This window comes from Colius striatus, chromosome 12 (genome assembly GCF_028858725.1).
Source record: "Colius striatus isolate bColStr4 chromosome 12, bColStr4.1.hap1, whole genome shotgun sequence".
Classification (NCBI taxonomy): Eukaryota; Metazoa; Chordata; class Aves; order Coliiformes; family Coliidae; genus Colius; species Colius striatus.
Window position 1 is genome coordinate 19,224,054 of NC_084770.1, and position 17,624 is coordinate 19,241,677.

At 49.2% G+C, this 17,624-nt stretch overlaps 1 protein-coding gene and 1 non-coding gene across 4 annotated transcripts; both read right to left on the bottom strand.

Moving 5' to 3' along the window:
* Positions 1-619: 619 nt before the first annotated feature.
* Positions 620-12,967, bottom strand: MYNN (myoneurin). Of its 3 annotated transcripts, none has more exons than XM_062005851.1 (8): positions 12,847-12,931; positions 11,929-12,227; positions 9,373-10,178; positions 7,433-7,592; positions 6,689-6,867; positions 6,408-6,491; positions 5,938-6,024; positions 621-4,986 (listed from the first exon to the last, which is right to left on the bottom strand). In XM_062005851.1, exons 2-8 carry the CDS (start codon positions 12,192-12,194, stop codon positions 4,718-4,720), a joined length of 1,851 nt encoding a protein of 616 aa, XP_061861835.1. In that variant the 5' UTR covers positions 12,195-12,227; positions 12,847-12,931; the 3' UTR covers positions 621-4,717. The 3 variants fall into 3 exon arrangements, with proteins under 3 accessions (XP_061861837.1, XP_061861835.1, XP_061861834.1); XM_062005850.1 differs by having other exon boundaries at positions 622-4,986; positions 12,923-12,967; XM_062005853.1 differs by lacking the exon at positions 5,938-6,024 and having other exon boundaries at positions 620-4,986; positions 12,923-12,967.
* A 334-nt stretch (positions 12,968-13,301) lies between these two features.
* Positions 13,302-13,374, bottom strand: TRNAV-AAC (transfer RNA valine (anticodon AAC)). Its single transcript has one exon. It is a non-coding gene; the product is annotated as a tRNA-Val (tRNA).
* Between the last annotated feature and the right edge of the window lie 4,250 nt (positions 13,375-17,624).

The following is a 17,624-nucleotide window of genomic DNA, read 5'->3' on the forward strand; positions in this document are numbered from 1 at the left end:
CCCATAAATGCACTCAGTATTATTAACAGTGTCCATAAGAGTAGCTCATGTTAGTGTTTACTTTGATATTCCTCTGTAAGAAAAGGCTGCAGAGTAACTCCTCCTGAATTTTGTATAAACAGCCTCCTGCAAACTAAACCCATTCTTTTTGCAAAATGCTGTACTGCTCAGAGGCCTACACCAGGGACATTTATTGCTTCCCTCTCTCTGAAAACTAAACCTTGACATTCTTAAAGAGATGGACCTTGTGTTCTTTGGAATGACATAGGCTAGACCTTGCCACATTCTTCTGTCTCAGTTATTCCAGTAGCTAAGTCAAGCACAGTCCTGCTGTGTAAACCATTGCTTCAGCTTCCAAAACTTGGGGCACCTTGCTGAAAGGCAGGATTTTGGCCTCAGTTTAAAGGGAGATAAAATATCAATTCAGCAGGTCACTGGTACAACACAATCCCCAAATTCTGATAAAGAAATCCACTGATACCCACGTGAACATAAAAATCACACCTTCAAACCACTCTGTAAAAAAATCTCAAAGACACAGAACAAACACAACATCCCCTGCCAAATATCTCAAAACAAGCAGAAGGACTTTAGCCCAAGGGTCATTAGATTGGCTTTAATTTGGTTTGAACAGACCCAAAATATTTTCCGAGAAGAGTCAGGTGTATTTAGTGCTCAGGAGAAAAGGCAGTGATGGTAGCGGTGTTAGCACAGTGCACTGGGACTGTGTCCCTCTGCTTCCTCCCTCCTGCTCGTGCTGCCACCCCTTGCAGTTACCAACAGGAGACAAGGTGAGGGAAAATTACAAAACAAGTTTATTAAAGTCTAACATAAAACACTTCAGGCTAGATATGTACAACTCCCTCCTTCCCCAGGGGATTATAAAATCGAGAGTTGAGGTATATACAAATAACAGAGGAAAAATTGTATATACATGAAAGACACTTTAAAAATAATTTAACAAAAAAAGCAGTTATTAGTCTTTTATGTGAATTCTGCAAGGCTTAGCAATAGCCTCTCCAAGATCACAGCCCTGAAATCCTTAACATGGGACTTGTCCACACCTGCAAACCTTTTTGAAACACGACTTCAGAAAACGTGTTTTGTGGTCACATATAGGCACAAGTTTGGAAGCAAGTGTCCTACAAGGAGCTGTTCTCACAGAAGTGTTTCTGAACAGCTCATTCAGAGATATCCAGATGCAGGTAACCTATTTGGGCAAAAACTTGCATCGGCTTCAGTGCAAAATTGACTGAAACGGTACTGAAACAGTGTGGCAAATCATGGCCTTGTCTCTACAGGGCTGTTAATGGAATTACTAACATTCCTTCTTTCCCTTTGCAGGTAGGTCTCAAGAGGGAGATATCTGCCTAATACCATTCCATGCATTCCCATATTAATCCCTTACAGAAATTCTCAATGCTGTTATAAACCTTGTCCCTCCAAAATGAACTCAGAATCCTTAAGCCTAGGAATTAGCTGTGTGGCTCATTTCCATGCATCTGTCACCTAAAGGTACTGTCCAGACCTGGTACTTCAGGTCCTGCAGCACCCAGCCTGAACACACATACAAATAGGGGTTTATATATATATATATTTTTATATATATATATTTATATATTTAAAAGCTATATTCTAGGAAATGAATACAGTTCATAGAGATCATACCTCAGCTGCTGAGATATCGTCACAAAAGATGAGGCTAAAAATCAAGACTCTCAGATGGGGACTCAAGAGTGCAGGTCACTAAATTATTGCTCCAAGACAAAACTACAAGCCTGTGTATTCTAATAAGAAAAGGTTAAAATTGTTGTCTTGTACAAAATAATGATTATCTCCTTGTCTATAAAGAAATCTAAATGACTAAGAAAGCAAGTGTTACTGTTATAAGTATCTAAACAAATCCTGTATAAATCTAAGCACTGTGTCTCTTTAAAAAGTCTCAAATCTAAGAATACAGTAATAAGCTACAGTTTTAGAAATATAAAACCAGTCCAAACAAACATTGCTATGGAATGTATTTTCTGTGTAGGAATGTCACTGTAATTTCCATTTTATTTTCCAGAGCTAGTTCTCTCTCATGGTCGTTTCTCCTGGATACATTAATCTTCAGATGCTTTTCCCCAGGGAACAGCAGCATATCATTAGTTTATCTTCCAAAGCTGTTTCAATATGAAATTCATCAGCATTGTCCTTTTTCAGTATTCATGGCTAAGACCTCTGCTTGATTACCAGAGAGGAAGTTAAGAGGAACCTTAGGACAAGCTACACTGGCAAGATCCCAAGCTTTGTGGTTGCTCAGCGCTGAGGAGTCCTTCGGGTGCTGCATCAGCAACAGGAGGTAAAAAAGGGAGAGAAAAAGGGGAAATGCCAAACAAACAGAAAAAAAAAAGAAAGAACTTCAGCCATTGTCCTTTGCCAGCACTGCAAGGGCCACTGGCTGTTCATAAATGCTCTAGGACAGATGAGCAAAGAAGAGGTCAGGCAGGTTTGGGAGCCATGAGCTCCAGGGGACAGTTAGGGGTGCCTGTGTTAAGAATGTTCTGAGAACAGGGCTGTGTCCTTTGCTGTCCATGGCAGACTTCATCAGCAAATCTGCCATGCAGCAAAGCATGAAACATGATCAAGAAGCAGAGGTTTAACCATGCCACATACTGAGATGCTCACCACAGAGAAGCTGGTCTAGGACTTCACAGGTACAAGGGTGTGGGAAGAGAAAAACCCAGTCAGGCATCGTACTCAGGAGACAAGGGACCATTTGCAGGGTATTTAAATGAAATCCTCCATTAATTTTTTCAAGAGTCTGTTTAATTAAGGTGCAGATGAATTATTACTCCACGTAGAATAGAATCAGTTAAGAGGTATCTGCTATGCTCTTCTGTTTATTAGCGTCTGGACACAAGGCATCGGTGGAAATAAACCACTAGCACCAAGTAACCAATGCCCAAACAAGGTCTCTGATCATTGCTGGTACAGTATTACTGCTGCCTTCACTAGTCCATGATTACCTACAGAATGTTTACACTGTGTTAATGGCACAAGCTGGCAAAAGAGTACAGAGGTACAGTTAGTCTTTAACTAATGACCCTACCAGGACATTAAAAATGTTGCTTTTTAAAAATGTACATTGCTAGTAATGAAATAAACCTCTATGGGGGCCTTGCCAGCTGCCAGGCTTGTGCAGTTACTGTGGATGAGGGACACAGCAGGTAAAGCAATACATAAATACCTCCATGAAAACAAATCAGTCGTGCCCTGACGAACCCTGGCCTGGAGGAGCATCAGTCTGCTCTGTGGTATTCTTCCTTCATGCCCCCTTATGTGGCATTCGCTTGTTCTCACAGTGAAGGGCAGGATTTAATTCCTCTTTTGTACCTACCATCTAGCACAAGAAACAGCACTACTGTAAGAAAAGGTTATGAAGCTGTGATTCTTGCCTCACCATTAAGTCAATGCATCTTTTTGCCTCACCTACAACATGCATGTTCCAGCTCTCCTTTAGAGCAAATGCTGCTGTCTGTGCCAAAACAGGATGTGAAGAATACACCTGGGACAAGATATGGGAGAATCCAATGGTGGATTCTCTTAAGAAGTGACTTGCTGGAAAGCATACCCAGTAGTACCCAGGCCATTAGAACCCTCTGAGCCCCGCACTACAGAAAATCACCCTCCTTTACTTGCCTTGTCAGGAAAATATACACAAAGCTTTCCCTCTGGTCAGACTCCCACTGCAGGTGGCTCCTTCAGGCAGGAGCAGTATCAGAATGGTAGGAGTTTGAAGGGACTTCTAAAGATCATCCAGCCCAAGCTCTTGCTAAAGAAGGTTCCCCTAGATCAAGTCACACAGGAATGTGTCCAGGCAGGTTTGGAAACCTCCAGAGGAGCCTCCACACCCTCCCTGGGCAGCCTGGGCCAGGGCTCCCTCACCTCAATAGTAAAGTTTTCCCTTAAGTGGAACTTTTTGTGTTCCAGTTTTTGTCCATTACCCCATGTCCTGTCACTGGACACTACATAAAGAAGTGTCGCCCCATCCTCTTGCCTTTCAAATACTTTTAAGTATTAATGAGATTCCCCCTCAGCCTCCTCTTCTCTAGACTAAACAGCCCCAGTTCCTGCAGCCTTTCCTCATAAGGAAGATGCTCCAGTCCCCTGGTCATCTCGGTGGCCCTGCGCTGGACTCTCTCCAGCAGTTCCCTGTCCCTCTTGAGCAGGGGAGCCCAGAGCTGGACACAGGACTTCCTTGCGAGCACAGAGCATGGGCCCTACCTTCTGACTCGTACCACGCCTGTACAAGCTTGTTAGTACATTCAGCTTGTGATTTTCCTCTTACACCTCTGGGTTAAGATTCTGAAACTATCAAATATGGCTTAAAATGTCTGCTCTCAAATGACACTGTGACACAGAGATCAGCAGAAACATGGGAGGAGATCTCAAAAACACATTAATGTATTGAACGGAGAATTCTTAAGGCAGGTGTTGCTGGAAAGGAATTGTCTCCTGGAAATCAGTGTTAATTGCAAAGAGAGACATGATTGTAGACTAACAGAACTCAGCAAAATGTGGAAGACAGCGCTGTGCAATGGAAATGCCTCACAGGTGTCCTGACACAGAGCAAAACAAAGAGCAAGTTCCCCTCAGAACCGTGCCTGGCGACAGGCACCTTACCCACAGCAGCACATCCACTGCCACAGCACCCCCACGGCTCTGGACTGGGCCCTCAGTACAACTGCTGCAAGAAAATGAACTGAGGTTCTGAGTATCCCGTCACGGCAGATCTGAGCAACGTCTCTGAGGGAGGGGACTGACTGCCCGCCACGGGCAGCAGCAGCTGATGGTCTTCAGTCCCAATGGGCAGAGGAAGCGCCAGAGACATCTCAGAGGGTTTCACGTCTATGGACTCTGATAAAGGACTTTTCTGACTCTGAAGGGACTCTTGCTCGTTGAAAGAACTGTCCAGTGCATTAGAATCAGGGGGAGTTTCAGAGCCTGGGAGGAAAGAAAAGAAAGAAAGAAATGTTCAAAGGCTCCTGCACAAATTGTGCAGATTGCCCTTCCAAGGGCTCAGCACAAACACTTGGGGTGTCAGAGGCTGCCTGGGGCTCCTGTGCCACAATGCCAGAGCGAGAGTACAGCCAGCCCTGAGAAGCACATCTCTGCTGCTGCAGCATGACAGCTGGACAGGTGATGCATTCCAGCTTGGCATAGTTCAGGAGAGAACAAACCCTGAACATCACAGGGGACAAAGCAGCTTTGGGGAAAAATTGAATTATGAAGGTTTCCACCCCAGAAAATCCAAGAACCACAGTCACATCCAAGCATCCTTTCTTAACTGAGACAGCAGTGCACAATGCATCACTTATCCAGAAACAACTTCTCAAGAAAACATTTGTTAACCCCATTCCAGGCTGAGCAATTACAGTCTTTACCCAGACCTGGATTAACACTGCGCATGTAACAAAATATTTCACTGCCAAATGAAAAGCATCTGTGCCTTCAAGATGTAGTTTCTGTAACCAGTATGTCTTGTTCACCTCAGCTACTACCTCATAAAGACATCCTCCCTTGACAGTCAAAAGAGGTAAAAGACTACAATTAAGACCATGCCTTCACCTGGAAAGCTCTCACAAGTTAGAGGATGAGAAAAATCAATATTCAGGTACAGCAATTCCTGTCAGCAGTGATCCACTTCGATGTTGCTCAGCACCTGTTTGCTACAACGATGCAAACGCTTAGACGTTGTCTGGAATCTACTCTAAAGCACATACTTTATGATTTAAAAGGCTTAGGTACCTCTAAAGCAGATGATTTTAACTCCAAAGGGAGCTACTAGCCAAAAATCTTTTCTAATTTTAGGCCTGGTTGAGCAAAACCCCACGTTCTTCAGCACTGAAAACAGCTGTTAGCATTCCTTACGGTTTCTTTGCACAAAGATCTCACCTGTGTGAACTTTCGTTTTGTGCTTTTTAAGGTTTTTTATGTCTGTGTAGGAATTTCCACACATTTCACAGATAAATGGTCTCTCACCTGAAAAAAAAGTGGTTTGGCAGTTAGAACAATCTGGAAAGAAAGTAAAGATGTGGGATAATGTACTTCAATGCTGTATTTTAAAATACAGCTTTGTAACTCTGTTATCCTGTCAGTGTTCAGAAGATTAAATCAAAGCAAAAACCCTCTAATAGTTAGAAGGAAAGTCACGCTCATACCTCAGCACCTGTGCTGTTCCACAGGTACCAGGCTGGAAAAGGCAGTTCAAAAACTGTCACAAATCATTTCTTTAAACGTTAACACAGAGATACATAAATGAAGTAACTCTGGTACTTTCAAATACAGCACAAAGTGGTGCATTTTCAAGGTAAAAGGGTAGAGTAGTATTTCTAGTGCAGGAAGCAGCCTGTCTGGAAACTGACCTGTATGAGATCGAAAATGTTTGTTGAGCTCTCCAGAGGAAATAAAGCTCTTTTCACAAATGCCACAGATATATGGCTTCTCTCCTAAAGGAAACACAAGGAGTTTGTTATTTCAATGTATAAACCAGAATACACATGAGGAACAGATCAAAATGAAACAGAGGGAACGGCCAACGGGAGAAGGAGCTCCCGAAACCGGAGCCAGAGGGCAGAATCAGGAGAAAGGAGCTGGGTGTCAGCTCCAGAGCTGCCTCCCAGCACAACCTCTGTGGCAGCCTCACCCGTGTGCTTCCGGGAGTGGGTGATGAGGGAGCTGGAGACGGCGAAGGCTTTGCCGCAGCTGTCGCACACGTAGGGCTTCTCGCCGGTGTGGCGGCGCACGTGGTAGGTGAGGGTGCTGGCCTGGGCGAAGCGCTGCCCGCACCGGTCGCACACGTACGGCTTCTCCCCGCTGTGCTTCCTGTGGACCAAACACGCACCCATCAGCGCACAGGCAGCCAGCTCCTGACAACCAGCAACTTCCCTCAGCCAGGACTTTAACAAGCGTGAGGCTGGTTTTGAGTGAAATTCCCTGTCTGCTGACTCCAGGGATCCCCTGGCAGCTGACCTGCACACGTAACACGTGCCAGAAGAACTGGGCACATGTTGCATTACAGCTCAGAGAAAGATGAAATGTAATTCCTACTCCTGCCAAAAATGAAAAGAGAGAGCGAACAGTGAGAACTGTGTGTTTCACTTCCCACCACGGATCTCTCTCCTCTTTGGTGTTCCAGGCAGTTTAAAACAAACCCCCGTGTCATTGCCACAAGGGTACGAGGCAGCAGTGACAGTCATAAACCACCAGCCACTGCCTTAATGAGCAAGTAGATGTGTGTGATTATCCTGCTACACAGCATGAGAGAAGACCCATGAGAATAGGAGTAGAAACGATACTGTCAATGTGTAACTCTTGCTTGCACTGGAGTAAATTACCCTGTTGAAATCAACCTGTGGATAAGCACTTGGAGGATCTCTCTTTTGCCCACCTGGCATGAATCTTCAGGTTGCTGGAAGTGGCAAACTGCAGGTTGCAGACATCACATTTGTAGGGTTTCTCTTCTCCGTGATGCATCCGACTGTGGAACACCAACTGGCACTTCTGAGCAAAGCCTTTGTCGCAGAGTTCACACTTGTATGGCTTTTCCCCTGGTGAAAGATGAAACCCTCTGTGTTTACACAGGAGAGTTTTCCAATCCAGTACCTGACCAAAGCTCAGGTGGCTCTCTTACAAATAACATCTTGGAACATCCCACAGTCAGCCCACTGAGGTGGAACATGTCAGAATACAGCAGGTAGCAAGACTATTTTTGACCACGTTACCTTTTGAGGAAAGAAGCTCGGGGTATTTGTGATGGTGCCATTTCCCCCACATTATTTTAAGAATGCTATCATTACATGTTCAGACCTTTTTCTGGTGATGTCTACTCGTAATTCTGAATGTTCAAAATGAACAACCAGTACACCATCTGCTTTTTCTCGCCTGTCAAACAGCAACAGGCCTCAGCCTACAGTCTGATGCTCACTCATTTCTCGTCAGTGTCTGCTAAGTCTCATGTAACAGGTGGTGCAACCCTGCACCTTGGATGACAGCACAGAAAGAGCATCTCTGTGCTTCTGTGGCTGTGCACAATCAAATCAAGGACTCAGCAGTTCCTAAGTACATCATGTACATAAAACCTTCAAAAAGAAAAGTATTAAACCTCTGATCTGCCATCTAGAACCACAATGTGAAATCCCCTACAGACTCACACAAAAAGCCCCAGCACAATACCTCCAGCAGTAGAAAGTGCAGCTGCCAGCCCTACCAGCAAACTGTCCCTGACCTCAGCTCCACCTCGCACAGGGATGTTGGGTTGGACACTGGCTGACTGTATTTGAATTCCTCTGCCTCAGTTACTGAAAGGGCAAGGTCTTCTCCTGCAACTGTACCTCAAAACCTCCTACTTCACCTCTTTACATCTCACCTCTTTACATCTTCACAGCTTCCTGGAAAGAGCTCCACTGCTGCCTCTGCTTAGAGTTTTCCAAAGGGAAAAAAGAGCAAAAGTGTCTGATTCACTGTTACTTCTGAATGCCAGCCACAAAGCAAAAAAAAACCCAATGTAAACCAGGTGCTTGTGCTGCTCCCTGGGCTAAGGGCAGCGGCAAAGGCCACAGCAGTAGGACAGCAGTGCCAGACCAGCCCGAAGAAGAATCTACAAAGAGGTAAGAGTGGTGCTTCTCCCCTACGTCTTCCCAGGCTCCAGCAATTTGCTGTTCAGAATCTTTTTCAGTCAGACCTGTTGTCTTAATGTTTAAGTGTTCAGAACTGATTTCTTTTTGATGCTTTGTTCAGTAGCTCTTGAAACAACACAAACCTCTGGTACTGTTACTGAATGCATAGATCCTGACACCACCACCACACACTTCAGCTGCACTTTACTACATAAAATCCCACGTTCTGTAGTGATGCAGCCACCTCCCTTGGCCTTTCTGAAGACCTTATGAGACAAGTTACTTGCTTGCCACACAACTGCATATTCCCCCCTCTTTTGTCAAACATATTAGGATCTGAAGTATTAAAAAAAAGGCAACAGAAATTCTAGTGTGGAGTACAGTGAGGTTTTCATGCTCTACTGGCAATAGCTTTTGGCACTCCATCACTCCACAGTTAAAGGGTAGCCAGCTCCTCTGGTCTCTTCAGGAATCAAGATGCTCAGACTAATAGAGCCCTCTCTAGCTATTTAATGTAGAGACCATGACTTTGTACTGAAAAATGCTGAAACATTTCATGCTGCCAGGGCATAGGTGCTATCCCCATCTGCCTTCCAGCAGCAGACAGAACTTCTAGAGGAAGAAGTCAGAACGCAAAGATCTCTGTAGTCCTGTATTCCCAGGCTGCAGTAGCAGGTCTCCACAGCCCACAATGTCAAGGCCCGGGGCTTACCTGTGTGAGTCCTTACATGTGTTTTCAGCTGGTTGCACTGAGTGAAGGCCTTCCCACAGAGCTGACACACGTATGGCTTCACTCCCTTGTGTATCCTCATGTGCCGCCGGAGGCTGCTGGCTTCCGAGAAGACCTTCCCGCAGGTGTTGCACACCGGCTTCGCTTTGGGGTACTTCTGGTCCAGCTCCTCCCCCGGACTCTCCAGCTGGTAAGTGTTCTTCTCGCTGGCTATGTTAGACATGCAGTGCTCCTTCAAGGCACAGCTCGCCTGAGGCTTCCCCCGTTTCTCTTTGGCTGTGACAGTCTGAATGAGGATCTCCTGCGCTGCCAGCGTTTCGCTTTCCACCACAGCTGCCAGCTGCAGCTCGCTGCTGTCACTGCCCTGGGCAGCCTGCTCTGTGATCTGTGTTGCCAGCTTGTTTGCATCCAAAAACAACTCAATGGAGGCATTATCGGTCACGTCGCTCTGATACTGTACAGGTTTATTCTGGATGCTTTTGGGGGAGCTGAAATTCTTCTTTCTCTTTTTGGGCTGAGGAGATTTCTTTTCTAAAGCCGCTTTCTTTGCCTGTGGTTGAACAAACTCTGCAGCAGCAGCAGCGTCTGCTTTCTCCCGATTGTGGTAGTCTCGGAGGGTCAGAAGGCAAGCCTGCTGGTTCACTTCCACGTTTCCAGTGATACTGGATGTCTCTGTAGAAGAGGGATTAGCAATAAACGCAAAGTCTTCCATCTTGATCTTGCATTTAGTGACCACTTCCTCCACTTTCAGATAGTCGGCAGCCTGGTGAATTTCTTTAACGTTCCAGCTGCAAGAAAACAAGACTTGGTGACAGTATTCAAGATAAAGCAAACATTTCTTCTGCACCCACTGTACCAAATACAGGCAGCAGCACTACAGAAGAGTTACACTGTAACCTAGGGAACACACAGAGCAAGATCTCAGCTCTTAATGCTGCAGTGCCTCAAGACACTTTATGCCAATGACTCCCAAACTGTTGGCCCATGGCTAGTGTGGTCTGCAGAGCCACAGAACCCAGAATTTCAGTTTTGGCTGCGTGCTTTCTGTAGAATTTTAAGTCCAATTGTAAGGTGGTGAGGTTACACATGAGGCTGTTGGTCCAAGCAGCTCAGAAATTGCAGCACAAAGGGACAAAATGCTGGAGAACAAACCACATCAATTACCGCTCTATAAACCTCTGGCAAAAGCCTTAAGGAATTGGCAAGCAGATGGGTGTTAATCATGTTTGATAAAACAACTTGCCACAGACAACAGTAATAGCAAGGAACTCCTGATTTTAACTACTGTGCTCTGTTGTTCAGTTCCTGTAACTGTAAGATGGCACCATGTTCCATCAATGCACTGATGTGTTTCCAGCATTCTGCAGAGCGATCAGCAGTAAACGCCACCGTTCTAACAACCCGTTACACAGTAAGTGCAATTAAACAGTAAGGAACCAGCCACAATTACTCTCTGTACATGAACACAAGTGGTTTAGTACTGTGTATTGCACCAGCCCTGAGTTCAAAGTGCACCCTCCTGGCATCCCTGGGGCACCCACCAACACGGCAGACGCCCAGATGGGTACAGCATCACCGCGGGGACACGGTGTGAGACAATGGGGTGTGGGCCGGGTGCCCTCACCTTCCTTTTCCTTCAGAGATCTCGACCCCTCAGAAGGGATCCAGAAAGTCTCCTGCTGCAGGCCCAGGGGGGCAGCCAGGACGCTGCGTGTCTGCTCACACGGAACTCACAAAGCAACACTAACTTCCCCCGTGGCTGCGCACGCTGCTGTCCTGCTGCTAACGCTTGCAGGTATTTGAAAAGCCCCTGGCCACTCTGCAGCTGTGCACTTCAATGACCAACCACGAGTTTTCAGACTTCAGCAAAGGGGTTTTAAAGCTGCGTTTCACACCAGGCATTGAGAAAGGAGCGAAACTCCAGGACTGGGTAGGTGTAGGCAGTCACACTTTCCTGGTGAGGGAGAAAAGCACTGCAGAGGATCCTCACTGGATGGGGAGCTGCACACCAGGCACAGGCTTGGTGCAGTAAGGGCTGAGGGGAAATACTGCTTCTGTGACTCCTTTTGGGCACCATAACATAAAACTTTTGGGAACTGATCATGTAAATTCTGACAAATGTCACTTTTAAAAAATGACACCTATGCCCATCCGTTCCCCAGGCTTCAGTCTCTGCCACACACACAGTTTCCGTGTGTTCTCTGTAAAAAGAGGCTCCTACAGTCCAGCTTCAGAAAGAATACACTTCTTCCCTCAGAGTAATTACACAAGATTACTCCCTATCCAGAGAGAAAGACTAGGAGACTGAAACCATCAATCACTCACACACCAGACAACACAGCTCTGCTTTGGCACTCACAGGTCGTTTGGGTATTTCAAAACATACAAACAGATGCCCTTAAACATGTTCCTATGTACCGCACCCACTACTATTTGTTCCTCCAGAACTTATTACAAAGAACAAGAAAGCCAGTAGTGCCTTAACACAAAGTTTACTTCTCTGCTCTCCTCCCCCCTGTTAACAGTGTTAATAGTTACCTGTCAAGGGTTAAGTTCCCTGTATAAATGAACTCCAAGAGCTTTTGGAATCCATCCGCTTTCACTTGAGTCTGATCCAACACAACATTATTGTCAGATGCATCTCTGTAAAAGGCCCCAAAGTACTCGCTGAAGGAGGCCAGCACATTTCTGTGTGCTTTGAACTGGAAGTCGCCGATCACCACAGTGCAGTCGCAAAGAAAGCCGGCTTCCCGCTGCTTGTTCAGTCTCTCCAGAAGGTGCTCACAGTGATGGGAATACTGCATTTTGGTAGCGAGCTGCAGCCTCTTGGTTCTGATCTGGCAAAACAAAACAACAACAAAAAAACTGACATGCAAGATTTGACTTTGCTTTCCCCCAGATAGGGGAAGTTAACGGTTACCAGAGAGTCGGTGTTCAACCCAGTGGCGATCGCCCCACAGGGCAGTTTGTGTAGTAGCGCTTTAGAACAGGTACAGTGAGAGGGGTGGCTCCTTCTTACCCCGGGGAGCTGCTAAATTTAGAGACAGAACGAGGGGGAGAGGGCCGAGACACGTGTGTTCCCCCGCCTCCCCTGAGCAGAGGATTAGTTTGTCTGAGCTTACGAGCTGTCACGGCAAAACTGGCTCCGAAGTGCGCTCTGCAGAGCGGAGCCGCCCGAGGCCCGGCCTCAACTGCCCTGAGACGGCGGGACCGCCGCTCCCCGGGGCATGGCCCCGCTCCCCGCCGCGGGGACAGGGCACACTCCGGCCGCGGGGGTACCCGCGCGGAAACTGGGACCCAGGGAGCAAATGGGGCGCCGCTGAGCCACGGCAGCCCGGCTCGGCCTCGCCGCTGGACGGGACGGAGCCCGCAGCGCCCTCCCCCTGCCACGGCCCTAGCCCGCCATCCCTGCGTCCTCCGCGGCCGGGCGCCGGCCGTGACCCTGCCCGTGCCTACCCGCCCCAAGAGCCGCTGGGGCGCCGGCGGGGCCGCTCCTGGGGCGGGAGGGGGGCGGCGGCGGGGCCTCACGCACCTGCGGAGGGAAAGGGATGCAGCGCCTTCGCCTCAGGCCGCCATCTTCTGATGACGCCGCGCGCGCCGCTTCCGGGACGTGACTTCCGGGGCCCGTGGCCGGGGGGCGGCTCGGGGCCGAGGGGCGGCTCGGGGCCGCGGCGGTCCCGGCGCGGGCAGAGCTGCCAGGAGCTGCAGCTGCGCTGGCCGCGGCACGGCCCGCCGGCAGCGGGGGCACGGGGACGCAGCGTTACGCGCGCAGCTGCCGCGGGAGACTGTTCGGCGTACGGCCTGCAGCGGGCTCAGCGGCACACGGCTGAAAACAACTTTGGCGGCGGCTTCAGCGGCCGCGACTCCTGCCTGGTGCCTGCCCCGAGGAACAAAAAAGCCACCTCGGCGCGTGTTTCCGCCCGGTTTCGAACCGGGGACCTTTCGCGTGTTAGGCGAACGTGATAACCACTACACTACGGAAACGCCGCTGGTGGGCACTGTCGCCGCGATTTCCCTCATGGCACCTTGCCCCGGCATCGCGTCCGGCTGCTGCCCGCGGAGCGGAGCTCACGGCGGGACCCGCACCCTCACACACAGACCTGCGGCCCCAGCACCCTCACACACAGACCTGCGGCCCCAGCACCCTCACACACAGACCTGCGGCCCCAGCACCCTCACACAGACCTGCGGCCCCAGCACCTTCACACACAGACCTGCAGCCCCAGCACCCTCACACACAGACCTGCGGCCCCAGCACCTTCACACACAGACCTGCAGCCCCTGCACCCTCACACACAGACCTGCGGCCCCTGCACCCTCACACACAGACCTGCGGCCCCAGCACCCTCACACAGATCTGCGGCCCCAGCACCCTCACACACAGACCTGCGGCCCCTGCACCCTCACACACAGACCTGCGGCCCCAGCACCCTCACACAGACCTGCGGCCCCTGCACCCTCACACACAGACCTGCGGCCCCAGCACCCTCACACAGATCTGCGGCCCCAGCACCCTCACACACAGACCTGCGGCCCCAGCACCCTCACACACAGACCTGCGGCCCCTGCACCCTCACACACAGACCTGCGGCCCCAGCACCTTCACACACAGACCTGCAGCCCCAGCACCCTCACACAGACCTGCGGCCCCAGCACCCTCACACACAGACCTGCGGCCCCTGCACCCTCACACACAGACCTGCGGCCCCTGCACCCTCACACACAGACCTGCGGCCCCTGCACCCTCACACACAGACCTGCGGCCCCAGCACCCTCACACACAGACCTGCGGCCCCAGCACCTTCACACACAGACCTGCAGCCCCAGCACCCTCACACAGACCTGCGGTCCCAGCACCCTCACACACAGACCTGCGGTCCCAGCACCCTCACACACAGACCTGCAGTCCCAGCACCCTCACACACAGACCTGCGGTCGCAGCACCCTCACACACAGACCTGCGGTCCCAGCACCCTCACACACAGACCTGCGGTCCCAGCACCCTCACACACAGACCTGTGGCCCCAGCACCCTCACACACAGACCTGCAGTCCCAGCACCCTCACACACAGACCTGCGGCCCCAGCACCCTCACAGACAGACCTGCGGACCCAGCACCCTCACACACAGACCTGTGGCCCCAGCACCCTCACACACAGACCTGCAGTCCCAGCACCCTCACACACAGACCTGCGGCCCCAGCACCCTCACAGACAGACCTGCGGACCCAGCACCCTCACAGACAGACCTGCGGACCCAGCACCTTCAAACAGACCTGTGGCCCCCGCACCCTGGAGTGCCCCGCAGCCACCCACAGAGGTCACGCCAGGCTCCAGGGCTGTCACCTGCTGCCTCTTCTCCATACACTTCAGGACCAACAGTGTTGGGCAAATGGGAAACTGCAAGATCCAAGTACTCCCCAGGATACCAGGATAACTGATTTTCAACATACCTGTCAATAAGAAGCCATAACTGTGCTTAATATTTCGTGCCAAAGTGTCATTCTTAAAACAGCACTTAAAATCTGCCTCGTGCTGCGGTTACAGAGGCTGTAAGGACTACTTTTGTGGGGAAAGAAGCGCAGACAAGGGTAAAACTACCAACAAAAGGAGCTGAAAAGCTCGGGGAAATGAGAAGAGCAAAGTACATCAGAGACCTTTGCCTGCTGGCACCAGCATGTACAGGTGTGGTGAGCAGGACAAGACAGGCCAGGCTGCCCAGGAGAGAGGTAAAGTGCTGCAGTTCCTGCGGGAGCAAAGCCAGGTAGTTTCAGTGTGTGTTTATTGGAAATCAGCCCCAGCCAAAGGGGAGAAAGAGGGCGGTTTGGCACTGCTGGCCTTGTAGGGCAGGGCCGGAACAAAGCAGGCAGCGAGAGCGGGCAGGTAAGCTGGCACCTGAGCATGGAGAGCATGATACCTGTGTCTCCCAAGTGAGCCTCTTGCTCTACCTGGGGCTTAGAAAATAAGGAAGTGACTAATCCTCCTGGATTTTCTGGTACAGCAAGCACTGAAATGCCTGTTCTTGGAAGGGGCTATAGAAGAGAATTTAGCTTTACCACCATTTGGAAGGGGAAATGCAAACCAAACTCCAACTGATGGTAGAAGGAGTAGGGAAAGCCAAGAGGCATAAAGGGTCCAGAAGAAAGCAGTGACAGGGAAGGGACACAGAAGGCTGGAAGCAAGCAGCAACAACGTTCTGTTGAGTTTGACACTGGCAGCTGCAAGGTTTCATAATACTACTACTGTCATCATGTATGAGAGCTGCCACAAAAGAGCATTTGGGGGGAAACGAGCATCCTTATAGCTCTTTCCATGCTTGTGACATCTCTCAGGTCCCCGTGGAAGAACATTTGTGGGAATGCCCTTGTACCGTTAGCAGCACACCACGACCACAAGCCCTGGCGTGCGCAACTGTGGCAGCTGCCATGGAAAGGTTGATGTGGGTCACATCTCTGCCCAGCCACATATCACCCCAATATCCATAACCCCTATTTTGTACCCATGAGGTCTTCAGCATTCCCTGAAGGTTAGCATTTAGTAATTGTCAATAAGCTAAGAGAACACAAAATACAAATGAATTAATGAATATGCGTAGTTATTGATACAGAAATGTTTGCAGTCCTAGCTCGACTACCACAGTCAAAGGAAGGTCCTGCTTAGGCAACGTGTGATAACCTCCTGTGAGGAGCCAAACGGCCTCAGCTCTCACAGCAGCTGAAGCTGCCTGGGAAAGGGCCAAATATTTTTCTTCAAAACCATACACATAATTTAAATGTATATGAAGTGCTTTTTCCTAACATCCTTAACTCAGGACATCCCCAAACAGACTAGGCACTCTGACCAAGGGGAGATGCCAGCAGCGGGGTGGAAGGGCACTTGTACAGTGCCCCTGTGAATTATCTGATTCCTGTAGGTACTCAAAAGAGCGTGGAATTGTTGTGTCCTGGGAAGATAGGGTGGCTGCAGGAAATAATGTCTATGACAATGACTTGAAGATGAAAAATAGTGAGCAGACCGACTAGGGCACTGCTTAACCCACTGGTTAACTGAGAGAAAAAAGCAGAGCTCCTCCCTGAGCATACTGATGTACCAACTCTGTGTGTCTGTCCTGGCTGCACTCACACTGTGCTTCAGGTCTCAGCATGGGCTGTGTGAGGGACTCCAGTTATGGTGTCACCCACAGCTTACCAATCTTTGAAGGCTTCTGCCTGCTGGGTGGTGTTCTCTGGCTTGATCTGGACAGGGACAGCTTACAGAGCACCTGACATGGATTCTGCTGTACAAGGTTTAAAAGAAAAATTACATGGCATGTGCCTGAGCCTTGAGGAAGACATGACAAAGAATCCTGGTGAGGTGGAATAAACTTCCTGGTGGCCATGAAGTTATGGTTCAGAATCAAAGGTTTGAAACCTTGTCTTGAAACCTTATTTCACCTTCCTAATGTTGGCATAAAGTCAGCAGGCACTGACAAGCTCTGCTCCAATTCGATCATGAGTGATTCATCGCTGTGGTGTTGGCATAAGAACTTATTTACACTTTAGTCTTTTCTAGTGGTTTCAGCCTCTTCCCTGGAATTAAGCTGAAAGCTTAAACAAAGAGATGTCTACATGGTCCCCGATGGTGTTAAGGTGAAAGCCAGTGGTACTCTTCTTTGGAAGTTTGCAGTCTACACAGAAGGCTCCTCACTTCCCTGGGTACCTCCAGCTGAGGCAGATTACTGAGCCAGAGTCCAGGGAGGCTGAGCCTGACACAGTTCACAGGAAATGTTGCTAAAATACATTTAAAACAGATTTTACTTAACCCTTCAAGGAAAAGAACTTGAGATTACGGCTGCCTGGGAGTTGGTGTGTAGGGAGATGTCTGAGTCTGTAGAGTGCATTTCGAAAGTCCAATAAAAATCACGTCTGGCAGTTATTTCCTTCTTATTTCAGGGAATACACCTATCTGAATAAGTGTTAAGTGTTCATTAAAGAGGTTCTTTACCAGAATAGTGTTGTACAACGCATGCACAGCTAAAGTTAGACAGAGTCGCTCAACACTACTGCTTCATTCTCCATCTACCAAACTGTGCTGCCTCGAAACACCTGGCTCTTCCATGGAACTCTCAGTGTCTGAAAGCAAACACAAAAAACTCCTCTGAGGAACATGACGTGGCAGAGGTGAGACATCGATGCAGGGAGCAACAGGGAGAACACACCTTGCACAAAGAGAGACCATGGAACGGACAAATACCCA

What these genes read in the sequence shown, in the direction of transcription:
- MYNN (XM_062005851.1), bottom strand. Translation starts at nt 12,194, where the DNA reads ATGCAGTATTCCCATCACTGTGAGCACCTTCTGGAGAGACTGAACAAG. An exon ending in AACCTGAAGATTCATGCCAG is followed by an intron (nt 6,868 to 7,432) that starts GTGGGCAAAAGA and finishes TTTGGTCCACAG; the next exon opens with GAAGCACAGCGGGGAGAAGC. An exon ending in CCACTCCCGGAAGCACACGG is followed by an intron (nt 6,492 to 6,688) that starts GTGAGGCTGCCA and finishes TGTTTCCTTTAG; the next exon opens with GAGAGAAGCCATATATCTGT.